This window comes from Mastomys coucha, unplaced genomic scaffold (genome assembly GCF_008632895.1).
Source record: "Mastomys coucha isolate ucsf_1 unplaced genomic scaffold, UCSF_Mcou_1 pScaffold5, whole genome shotgun sequence".
Lineage (NCBI taxonomy): Eukaryota > Metazoa > Chordata > Mammalia > Rodentia > Muridae > Mastomys > Mastomys coucha.
Window position 1 is genome coordinate 112,472,886 of NW_022196911.1, and position 11,232 is coordinate 112,484,117.

Sequence of the window (11,232 nt, forward strand, 5' to 3'; positions counted from 1 at the left end):
AAGGAGCCCACACTAACCCTGAGAGACTCAGAGTGACACACAAGGAGCCCACACTAACCCTGAGAGACCCAGAGTGAGATACAAGGAGCCCACACTAACCCTGAGAGACTCAGAGTGAGACACAAGGAGACCACACTACACTTCTGAGACTCACTATGGAGACAGCACTGCAATCTTGAATTCAGTCAAGTTTTTCTCCTTGAGATGGGGTCTTGCTATATAGCCCAGGCTGGCCTTGAATTCCTGGTCTTTGTCTCAGCCTTCAGAATGTGGGGAATACTGGACTAGGATGGATCTTGATTCCTCCTAGGGCACTTGGGCTGGACTGGGCATGTCTTAAGGGTTGGTGTGGGCTTAAGTGCTGAGCAGAGAAAGGCAAAGGCCAGGAATAAATGAGTTAGTCAGGGCAGGGAGCCCAGAGCCAAGGGGATGGTCTTGGGGCCCACACTGCAGTCTGTCCCTAGAGTCTGCCTTGGATGACCTGGACCTGAATGAGTTTGGTGTCGCTGCCCTGGAGAAGACTTTTGACAACAGCACGGTGCCCCACCCCAGCAGCATCACAATCGGTACTGGCCGTGGGTAGGCCGGGATGGCCTGAAGGGTGGGCGCCCTGGGGTTTTGCCTGCCCCCACGTGGCTTGCCTGGCCTTCACAGAGCCCACCCTCTGGCTCTCTTACAGGCGGCAATTTGCTGCAGAGCTCCGCGCCTGTGAACATCCCTGGTTCCTTAGGCAGCTCAGCTTCCTTCCACTCTGCTTCTCCGTCCCCTCCCGTCAGCCTCTCCTCACACTTCCTGCAGCAGCCCCAGGCCCACTTGAGTCAGTCAGAAAACACATTTTTGGGGACCTCAGCATCACATGGATCTTTGGGTAAGAAAGGGGCTGGATAAGAACATAGTGACTTTTAGCAAATTTCCTTGTCAGCTCTGCCCATGACACATCACCCAGCTATAGGTTAGTGCCAGGGCTTCAGGCTGGACACTTTCTCCCCCCCATACCCAGGTGGTTGGACCAGAGGCAGAAGCCCAACCTCTGTCTTAGCTTCCTGTCCTGTGGAATGGGTGCAGTGGTCATGAGGAGAAAGTGAATTGCCAAGGCATGCATTAGGGCAGGCTGGCACCTGGAGAAGCAGTGGCGTGGGGGTGGGGGTGGGGACTGCACTTCAGGGCAGTTTTGCCTGATCACATCAGAGCGGTATAGTGAACACTGGCCTAGCAAGTACAGCAGAGTGTGTCGTAAGATTCCCCAGGGCCCACACACACACACACACACACACACACACACACACACACACTCTCTCTCTCTCTCTCTCTCCCAGACTCAAACAGTCTTCCTGACAGGGAGAGGCATCAGGGACCCACATCTAAGCTGCCCAGGCTTTGAACCAGGGGCCAGAGTTGCCTGAGTGCTCTCCAGGGTTAGTGGAGAGACATGCAGCACAGAGACCTAGAGACTAGGCCACTATATCAAGAGCAAGGCTCCTAGAATGGAGGCTATGGGGGGTTTCCCTGAGGCCATTAATATACAAAATTCAGCATAGGCCACTGCCTTTCATGAACAACTCCCTGACCCTTGTCCTGCTCCCCAGCCAGCTGGACCTCCAGTCAGAGGAGGGAGCCTCTGAAGTGCTGGTCGGCTTGTGGACTCCTCTCCCCAGCCAGGAATTTAGAGCTCGTCCTCAGCGTAGAGGAGGCGTCCTCAGCGTAGAGGAGGCTTCTGAGGCGGGAGGTTGTATCCAGTTAAAGCTGGAACTTGCTGACTTCCACATTCTGGAGATCTCCCGCCTGAGCCCTACCCAGACTCTCACTGTCCCCTTTGCTAGTTCTGCTGTGTGTCACCTCAGCCTCTACCTGCAGTGCTGGGCACACAAGTACACCGAGTGACACAGGACCCAAGCACACTAGCTTTTTTGTAAGTCTACAGGTCTCTCCTGGCAGACAGGGTCAGACAGCGCACACTGCAGATGTGTCATAGGACAACCCCCCTTCCCTTCTCTCTCTCTCTCTCTCTCTCTCTCTCTCTCTCTCTCTCTCTCTCTCTCTCTTTCTTTCTCTCTCCCTCCCTTTCTCTCTCTCTCCCTCCCTCCCTCTCTTGTTCCCTCCCTCCCTCTCTCTCTCCTCTCTTTCTCTCTCTATCCCAAAAAAAAGTCCAGCACAGAGGTCTGTGTGAAGTACCAATCCAGTGTGCTGGTGCTGCTTAGAGGGGAAAATTCTGACATCTGGTTCAGTTAGTGGGGAAGGGAGCAAAGCAGAAGAGACTAGAACAGTGTGTCTGGGTAGAAGGAAGCCAGTAACAGCTAAGGAGGACCATGCAGATAGGCTCTGCCCTGGCAGCGAGAGCTGTGGGGAGCATGTCAGCCTGCCGAGGGGAAGCTAATGGGAGGAGGCTTCTGGTGTCAGTCACTCAGGCTCCCCTCTCCTCTTAGTGGTTCTTCCTAGTACATTTTTTGTCCTGTTTGCAAAACAAGGGAGATGGCCCAGGCTTACCTGGCCCCTCCTGATGTAGCCCTCCCTTCTCTAGAGGCACTAGCTGGTGGCTTTTGTCCTACCTGACCTTGTCAGTCAGGACCCTTCACCACCTCTCACTGGGATGCAGAGGGACCTACACAATAGTCCAACAAGATACCATCACAAATGCTCTCTTGCCCAGGCCTAAGGCCCCTGAGGCCATGCTAAGATCCCACTGATGCTAAGATTGACAGGTAATCGGCAGATAACACTAAAGTTTAGATCTGACTCAGCCAAGGACACCTTCAAACACTCAGCCAGTGTTCGTTCAGCCAGCCTGTGGCAGCCCATGCAGGGCTGGCCAGGGCCTGGGCCTAAGCCCTGCACAGCTGATGTTCCTCCCCCGGGGCAGGTCTGAACGGGATGAACAGCAGCATCTGGGAGCATTTTGCCTCTGGAAGCTTCTCCCCAGGCACTTCCCCTGCCTTCCTATCAGGGCCAGGGGCTGCTGAGCTGGCCCGGCTTCGGCAAGAGCTAGATGAAGCCAACGGCACCATCAAGCAGTGGGAGGAGTCCTGGAAGCAGGCCAAGCAGGTACCGGGCCCCACGCCCACCTGCAGTACCCAGGGCCTTGTGGCATCAAGCCCAAGCCCATCCTACACAGCAGACATTCGGGTGGGGGAAGCAGGGGCCTGAAGAACAGAACAGAACTGTGCTTGCCCTCCCCCACATGGGAGGGCTAGTCTTGCCAGGCAGAATGTTACGGTGGCTGGCACTAGAGGCCTGGGACTCCATTTGGGGATTGTTGTTAGAGTGGCCCCAGGACCTTCTGCCTGTCTCTGCTTCTAGACTCTGAGTTAGGCCACCTGTCCAGCTGCCACCCAGCTCCCTAAGGAGCAGGCTAAGATGTGAACCCTGCCTTGTGCCCGTGTCATGCTAGGCCTGGCCCCCTTCTCTGAATATAAAGGGAGTGTCTGCTGAGGTCCTGAAACCTCCCTTCTCCACAGGCAGCAGCGGCCTTCTCCCTGTCCCCTCCCCAGACAGCAGGCCCCATAGCCAGAGTGGCTCCTGGAGATGCTCTCTCAGAGTGGGGGAGGACAAGGAGCAGGGGGTCATCATGATGAGGCTCTCCTTATTGGGCCCACAGGCTTGTGATGCCTGGAAGAAAGAAGCTGAGGAGGCTGGTGAGCGGGCCAGTGCAGCCGGAGCAGAGTGTGAGCTGGCCCGGGAACAGCGGGATGCCCTGGAGCTGCGGGTGAAGAAGCTGCAGGAAGAGTTGGAGCGGCTGCACACAGTGCCAGAAGCCCAGACCCTGCCAGCTGCCCCTGACTTGGAGGCACTGTCCCTCTCCACCCTGTACTCCATCCAGAAGCAGCTACGGGTCCACCTGGAACAAGTGGACAAGGTCAGCCTCAGCCATCACAAGTATGGGGTGGGACAGTCATCTTAGTGCTTGGCCTGTCCCTGGAGCTCCGCTAGGCAGGTAACAATGCCAGTTTGTTGGGAGAGGATCAGGAGAGCAAAAAAGCAGTGGTGGCAGGGGGTGTCCACTCCAGCACCATTAACCTAAGCTGAGTCACGTGCCCACAGTGCCTTCTCTGGCTCCCTACACTCCAGTAGACATTCCAGAAAGGTCAGGCCACAGGTGCCTACTGGTCCCTAGGGGTGGCTCTCCTGATAGAAGCCAGAGAGTCTTTCAGGCATCAGTCCCCTTGGCATGTCCCCTGAGCCTCATTGGTTTTTCTTGGGTGCCTAGGTAAAATCAAATATGACAAGAGGCATTAACCTCTGTACCAACCAAGTCCTGAGGGTGGGAGCTGCCATCCAGCTGCCCCTGCCGGGCCATCGGAGCCGGGTAGCAGGTGGCTCAGGAGTTGAGGTGCTCTCTCTTGCCAGTGGAACCCTGTGAAGGCTGAGCTTTGGGCCTCACGTTCCTCCTCCCGGGATGCTCGGAAGTGAGAGTCGAGAGAGCTGCTTGGTCAGCTCACGGCCAAGCAGGTGACAAAGCATTCCAGTAACTGCGATGTCCTATTCCCCACAGGCTGTGTTCCACATGCAGTCAGTGAAATGCCTTAAGTGTCAGGAGCAGACCCGGGCAGTGCTGCCGTGCCAACACGCTGTTCTGTGTGAGCTCTGTGCTGAGGGCAGTGAGTGCCCCGTCTGCCAGCCCAGCCGGGCCCATGCCCTCCAGTCGTGACCCTGCAGACCTGGCCCAGCTGGGCCTAGACCTTTTCACCTAGGACTTTTTAAAATATATATATGTATGTATGTATGTATGTACGTATGTATGTATATGTATATGATTATGTACATGTATACATTTCTGTGTGCAGGTGTGCGTGGTGCCAGCGTGTGCAGTGTCTGTGTGTGTATCTGGACAGATATACACACACACTTTAAAACAGACTTACCAAGCACTTTTTAAAGAAGAAACTATTTTGCAGTCCTCTCCTATTCCTTCCCCATCCTTTCTGCTCAAAGACAACATCCCCTCTTTTCCCACTGGCCTTTTGACACTGAATATGTTTTTGTCTCATTTTTTATGTAGGAACTAACTATTTTTAACTTCTTCCTGGGGCCAGAGCAGGGAAGGATGGGGAGCTGCGAGGGCAGGCTCCGGTCACCCTGCCTTTCCAGGCCAGGGTCTGTTAGCGTGGACTTAGGTCCCCATTTCCCAGCTGTGAGGGGCTTCAGGCAGGTCTGAAACTCTAAACCAGACTAGCTCCTGGGTTTACCAAATATGTATTTAACTCTGGGGACAGCCACAGAGCAGGGGGGCCGAAGCTACAGGCTAGCCCCACTCCCACACCTGGGTCCCTGAAACTCCTCAAGGGTCAAGGCCTACTTCTGTCCCTCAGGATCTTGAGGCCTGGGCTTCCCTTGATCACTCCCTTGTGGAATCCCTAGATAGCCTCTTGGACCCCAGTCACTGTCAGGTTGGCACTGCCCTCACCTGTCCCTGCCTCCTTCCCTCTGGCACATGGCTGTAGAGCCGGCACCTCCCTCCCTCTGGCAGCTAGCGGGGCGATTGTTGGGAGGAGTGCAGTGTGAGGACCAAGGGGCACAGCCCTACCCTTCTTGCTGGGAGGAGGTCGTATGCATTCCTTGGTGCTCTGAGTGCAGCTGACGTACTGCCGTTCTGGGCAGACGCCTGTGTGCATGTGTGTGCGTGCCTGTCTGATGTATATTGTGTTTAGCTTCAATTTTAAAAATTGTTCTGTACAGAGATGCAGTGAATCGGGAAAGCAGAGTGGGCAGAGGGAGGTAGCCCTGTTCCCAGTACTGGGTGTCCAGAGGGCTCAAGAGGGCTATGAAGAATCTGCCCCAGCGTAGGCCCCTCCCTTGGGCTCAGCACGAAAGGGCTTTCAATGAATTAAGTGAAAACCTTCTCCTTTTTTACAAAAATGCAAAAATCAACAAACTTATTGGAAATAAACCATGAACTTGCAGCGGCTTGTTTATATGGGATGGGACTGAGAATGAGGGCCTGCCTCCAGACTGCAGGGGAGCGAGAGCTCTGCTTTTGGCCCGTGGAAATGGCTACCACCTATTCTACAGTATGAAGAGTCTCTCAAGTGCAAAGGCATCTCAGGCACCCTGAAGCCAGACCTACCTAGCCTGTTAGCCTTAGACAGTGACCTCCCAGGCCATGTGACTCCTGCTCAGCGCTCTGTGACCTGCTGTGAGTGCCTTCCTTATTGATGGTTTCTAAAGAATAATAGGTCCTTCACTGTCCACGCAGTACACAAGTATTCCTTCCTGGGTCATTTACGTAGGAGGAAAGGGGAGGTGTCACCAAGGAAGGTTCCCCACCTGAGAACACATCCAAATTGGGTGCTCTGCCTGGCCTCCACAAGAGTCATCCCCCTCTGCCTGACAGTGTGTGCACATTGATTTTCCAGGGTCAAGTTGGAAGACCAGCAGGCCAGAAGCTCTGACTGCCATTGTTGAGGAGACCCTCCACACACACTCGCTGTCCAGCCTCATGGTCCCCTACACCACCAGGTTCCTGTCCTGGGCAGCAATCACAGTAAATGATGTGCCAGGTGAAATGAGTTTGGAGTCATGGCTGAGGAGCAAGGGGGCTCTGCAGGGAAAGGTCCTTACTGCACCCATGACAGGCCAAGTCGATGCCGGAACCCGTGTAGGAGATCAACCTTAAAGCCAGCACAGACTGCTGGGCACTCCAGGGCCACTGGGGTCAGCTTTCTCTGACCTCCATGTGGTGGCCATGTACCCCGGGAACGGGTAGAGCGCGCTGCAGTACTGAGGCATACAGGGCCTCATAGACCTTCCTGGGCCCACTGTAAGCCAACTATAGATTTTCTGAGGGCAGTGGATAATGTTTTATTTTTGTTTTCACTGAGAACATTTCTAGGAGGCAGGTGCTGTCTGAGGGAGGAAGGCTATTCCTAACTCCTGTGGCTGTCCATCTGTGCCTACCCTGCCTCCTGTCAGCTCTCACCTCAGCCAGAGCCTCTTCTCCCACCTCCCTCTGTGATGGCCACCCCCCTGCACCACGATGGCATTGACAGCCCTCTCTCTGTTTGTGCCCACAGCTCTGGTCCCAGTAGTCTGGCCCCACCCCAGTAGCTGGAACTGGCAGTTCCAGAAGGCAGATGGCCCTAGAGCTATGCTACCCTACCAAAGCAGCTTTTGGGGGGGGGGGGCAGAGACAGGAGATGTTCCTCTGTGCTGGAATATGGCAAAGAACACAGCCGGGGCACAAGAAAGGGCTGTTCTGTCCAGACCCCTGGGCCCTCCACCTCCTGGTTCTCCCTGTGTTACACCAGGCCCCATGGCGAGGAAGACCCCAGACTTTTAGGACTCTGGCTTTGTTTCAGCTGCTACCGCCCTGTAGGGGGGCATGCTGGGAGGCCTGCTTGGCTCGTTGCCTCCTCAGCTTCACAAAGGCCTGGGCCTCACGATCACCCTTCCTGCTCTCCAACAGCCTCAAAATTGGATCCCCTGTGGAGAGAAAGGTTCGAGGGTCAAACTCTGGGTTAAGAAATAACACTGTCCTATTCTTGTGCCAACCTTGAAGAAACATGTCTATAGACCAACAAAGCTCACAAGATTTGTCTTGACAAACAAGTCTTGGAAACATGGGTGCTGGGTGGTGGCTTGGCTGTCTTTTTCTATGAGAACCTAAGGCTAGAGAGCTCACCTCACATCTCTCTGGCCACCCTGCCAGAGAGCCCTAACCTGGGACACAGGCCTACCGTTGGGGGCAGGGTGTGTGAGAGGCAGGCACATCTGAGGTGCTTCACCAGGCTCTTCACAACCTGCCAGTCCAGGTGAGACTATGCCTCACTAGAGAGTTGAGAATTGGAAGCACCTACTGTGGTTTTTTGTTTGATTAAGACGGGGTCCTCACTATGGAGCTCTGGCCTCAAGCTGACAGAGATCCGCCTGCCTGAGTGCTGGGCCTACAGGGTGTGTGCCCAGCACAGAGATCCTGGACCCTTGTCACAGGGAAACTAAATAAGGCTTCCCCACTAGGAGAAGTCACATAACACTGCCAGAGCTTAAATGTCACTGGTCTCTCCATCAGACGAGAGCTTTGCTGAAATACTCAGCAACATGAGCTGTGGTGCTTGTCCTACTGGCTCCCTTCTCCCAAAAAGGCATCTCCTGGACACCCTGCCAGAGCCCAACCCTGGGACTCGGGCCTACCATTGGGGGCAGGGTATGTGAGAGGCAGGCGCATTTGAGGTGTTTCGCCCGGCTCCACACAGCCTGTCAGTCCAGGTACTCTGCAGAGCGGTAGGAAGGCCTCTCCCTCCAGGTCGTCAGCTCCCAGCGTGTCGTGGTCCAGCACAGTGAGCAGGAGGCATGCCCAGTCTTTTTGGCACGGCTCAGCAGGCACCAGGCTGGGAGGGAGTCAGGCTCAGTTAGTTGACTGCCTTACCCAAATCTGCCATCAACCTTCCCTCTCTCCAACATGTAGAGTAACCCTTTGCTGACAACAGGCATGTAGCAGTTAGATCTCTACCTCATGGTACAATACCCACTCTGATCACAGGCTGAATTTTATAACAAGGGGTCTTGTGGCCCCAAGCCCATTTTCAACAAAGAGCAGGTACCCGTGTATCTCGGATACGGCATCCTTCTCTGGATGCCTCTGATGTCAACATAAGGGAATCCATCCCTTCTCCACAGGGAAGCAAAGACTCACCCCAAAGACCCTTAAAGCCCACTGTGGTCATCTCAGGGTAACCAGGGAGGGAGAGAGGGAGGAGAGACTGGGAGAAAAGGTAGGTAGGGTCCCACTCACAATTCAAAGGTCTCATCAAAGAGTGGGTGAAGTTCCTTCTTGTGCTTCTGGGTCTCCCGGGGGGCCAGTTCAGGGAATTCATGTCTGGGCTCCAGTGTCAGCTGAACAAAGGGGTCACTGGAACCTAGCAAGTGTCCCAGGGGAGGGTTGCTGACTGAATTCCAGCCATCACCACATTCCCTCTCCCACCTCCCTAATCAGTACAGTGGCTCCCTCCTGATAACTAGAAGAAATGTGTTCAAAGCTCCTGCTGAACCTCCAGGGATCCCAGTGGGGAGTGGCCCTGGCGGCGGCAGCTTCCACTCACCATTGGAGTCCAGGGGTAACAGGCTGGAGGCGCTGAGCAGCTCCACATGAAGCCTCTGCTCAGAGGCACGGTAGGACGCCTTGACTGTGACTGCACCCAGCCTCTCCGAAGTGGTTTCAGCCTGGCACCGGATCGTGCATAGGGATCAGCTGGGAGAGATTGGGGGCAGGGCCCACTGTGACCCTCAGTGGATCCGGGAGAGGAGGGGCTTCTCACCTGCTGCTGGATTCTGCTACAGAAGTACTTCTGGATGAGCTCTCTGCTGGAGGCCGCCTGCAGCTCCAGATCACTCTGCAGAGCCTGGAATGGCATATCTTCATGCCTACCCATGCCCATGCTGCCGCTCGGCACCCAGAGAGGGTAAGGTGTGGCTTTGCCATAGGAATTAGAGAGAGGAGCACACTGGAAGACCCCACAGTAGAAGCACAGATGGTCTGCTTTGGAAATCTAATCCCTAATTCGGGCATGCAGGGAGCCTGTGCTTTGAAGAACACCACATTTGGATTATTTATTTATTTATTTATCTTTGCCACAGTCACAAAATCTGTAATAATTTTGAATAAGAGGCCCAACTTTTCACATTTGTGCTTGGTTTCATGAATTACACAGCTAGTCCTAGATTCAAGTGAATACACAAAGTAGACTCCCTGCCTTGACCTCCAAACTAGGGCTCCATCAAAAGACCCTAACAAGGCCCTGCCTTGTTCATCCCAATGAACAAGGTTCGTTCCAGGCACTGCTCAGGAAACCTGCTCTTACCTGGAAGGTGTCAGTGTGCAGGGCCTCTGGTGGCAGGCCACAGCCCTCAGCGTGGAAGCAGATCTCCAGGTTCTGGGGAAGAGAGGAGAAATGACTCCAGGCACACACCATAGGGTTATTCTCACGGTTGGTGCAATTACCTCAAGGGCAACCTTCAGCCTGCTAGAAGCCAGTGATGAGCTCCGCTGGGAAGCAGCCACCTCCACCAGCACAGTAAGTGTGTGAGTCCACAGCAGCGTCAGGAGGCTGGCCGGAGGCAGACGGGTGCCAGACACAGGACAGAACAACAGGAGGAAGCAAAGATGCTCTTCAGGAAGGAAGAGCCTCAGGGACCCAGGCTCACCCTCCCTCCCCGTCCACCTGTTCCACCATGAGGCTGAGTTAGAGCTGGCAGGTGGTGTACAGAGAGGTTGTCCCTAGAGAGTACAATGGGCAGGCCAAGGGAGTCACGATTCCATCCAAGGTGCCTCTCAATGTCAGTCAGTGGAGAACCCTCTTTAGTAGACCACGGCAAACAACCAAGAAGTAGGGAGGAAAGCTAGGTCAATGCAAGTGGTGGTTGTACCCCAGGCGCTGTTCTAAACGCTTCTGAGCAAAGCTCCTATCTAGGAAAGTTAATTCTTGTTTATATGGGGGAGAACAGAACAAAACAAACAAAAGATGTTCAATAAATGGCATAAAAACTGAAGGAGTCCAAGCCTGCAGGAGCCCTGCTTTCTGTCTGTCAGTAGATGACAGAACACTAGGAGGGAGATCCTGGCTGCCAATCAAGGCTCCGATTTCACATGGAGATGGGAGGCTCTGGACCAGCACATCCCTGCCCTCAACTCCTCAAGTGGCCCATTCACTCCTCAGGAGAGGCTGGGACACTGATAAAACTTGAGCATCTTGAAGCCACTAAGAGGAGCTAAGACGCTGGAGCCTGAGCCCAGATACCCAGAGCCTATAGTGTCAACATCCCAACCAGATGTTGGGATCTCCCCCAAGCTCCATCCCAAGCCCCCACCCTGGACTGTAGACCACACCAGATTCCTGGATCATGAAGAGGAAAGAGAAGCACTCAGGGGCCCTCAAGATGGGGCCATGCCTGGAGGGATACAGGGAAAGGCTTGTCATGCTCAGAGCTGGGCAGAACAAAAAAGGACCTTCGAGGAAAGCTTCCTATTCCTGAAGCTGGTTACATCATCCAAGGAAGTCACCAAAGGGATTCCCAGCATGCCACTGACCCATGAGCACTGAGGCCGTGGAGACTTGGGGGCTGAGGGCAGTGCAGCTCAGCGGCTGCTGAATACCTGCTGAAGTTCTCCTGGACAAGGTTGGTGTTCATGTAACAAAGCTTCACTTCCAAGAATTTCATCAGGGGGAGAATGGCCTGAGAGAGAGAGTGGGAAGGACGTAAGGCTCAGGTCAGGGGGAGAATGGCCTGAAAGAGAGAGAGAGAGAG

At 54.5% G+C, this 11,232-nt stretch overlaps 2 protein-coding genes across 7 annotated transcripts in view; one reads left to right on the forward strand and one right to left on the reverse strand.

The window, feature by feature from the left end:
• Positions 1-5,894, forward strand: part of Unk (unk zinc finger) — a 34,732-nt gene extending 28,838 nt beyond the window's left edge. For both annotated transcript variants that reach the window (XM_031354822.1, XM_031354821.1), the window contains exons 12-16: positions 465-566; positions 680-868; positions 2,858-3,039; positions 3,593-3,850; positions 4,487-5,894. In XM_031354822.1, coding sequence (XP_031210682.1) covers positions 465-566; positions 680-868; positions 2,858-3,039; positions 3,593-3,850; positions 4,487-4,642 — 887 coding nt within the window. In that variant the 3' untranslated portion in view covers positions 4,643-5,894. The remainder of the gene's footprint in view (positions 1-464; positions 567-679; positions 869-2,857; positions 3,040-3,592; positions 3,851-4,486) is intronic.
• An 880-nt stretch (positions 5,895-6,774) lies between these two features.
• The window catches only part of Unc13d (unc-13 homolog D), a 15,748-nt gene continuing 11,290 nt past the window's right edge, over positions 6,775-11,232 (reverse strand). For all 5 annotated transcript variants that reach the window (XM_031354818.1, XM_031354816.1, XM_031354819.1 and 2 more), the window contains exons 25-32: positions 11,081-11,160; positions 9,929-10,034; positions 9,789-9,860; positions 9,246-9,329; positions 9,030-9,150; positions 8,723-8,846; positions 8,122-8,318; positions 6,775-7,413 (exon numbers count right to left, since the gene is read on the reverse strand). In XM_031354818.1, the coding sequence (XP_031210678.1) occupies positions 7,286-7,413; positions 8,122-8,318; positions 8,723-8,846; positions 9,030-9,150; positions 9,246-9,329; positions 9,789-9,860; positions 9,929-10,034; positions 11,081-11,160 (912 nt within the window). In that variant the 3' untranslated portion in view covers positions 6,775-7,285. The remainder of the gene's footprint in view (positions 7,414-8,121; positions 8,319-8,722; positions 8,847-9,029; positions 9,151-9,245; positions 9,330-9,788; positions 9,861-9,928; positions 10,035-11,080; positions 11,161-11,232) is intronic.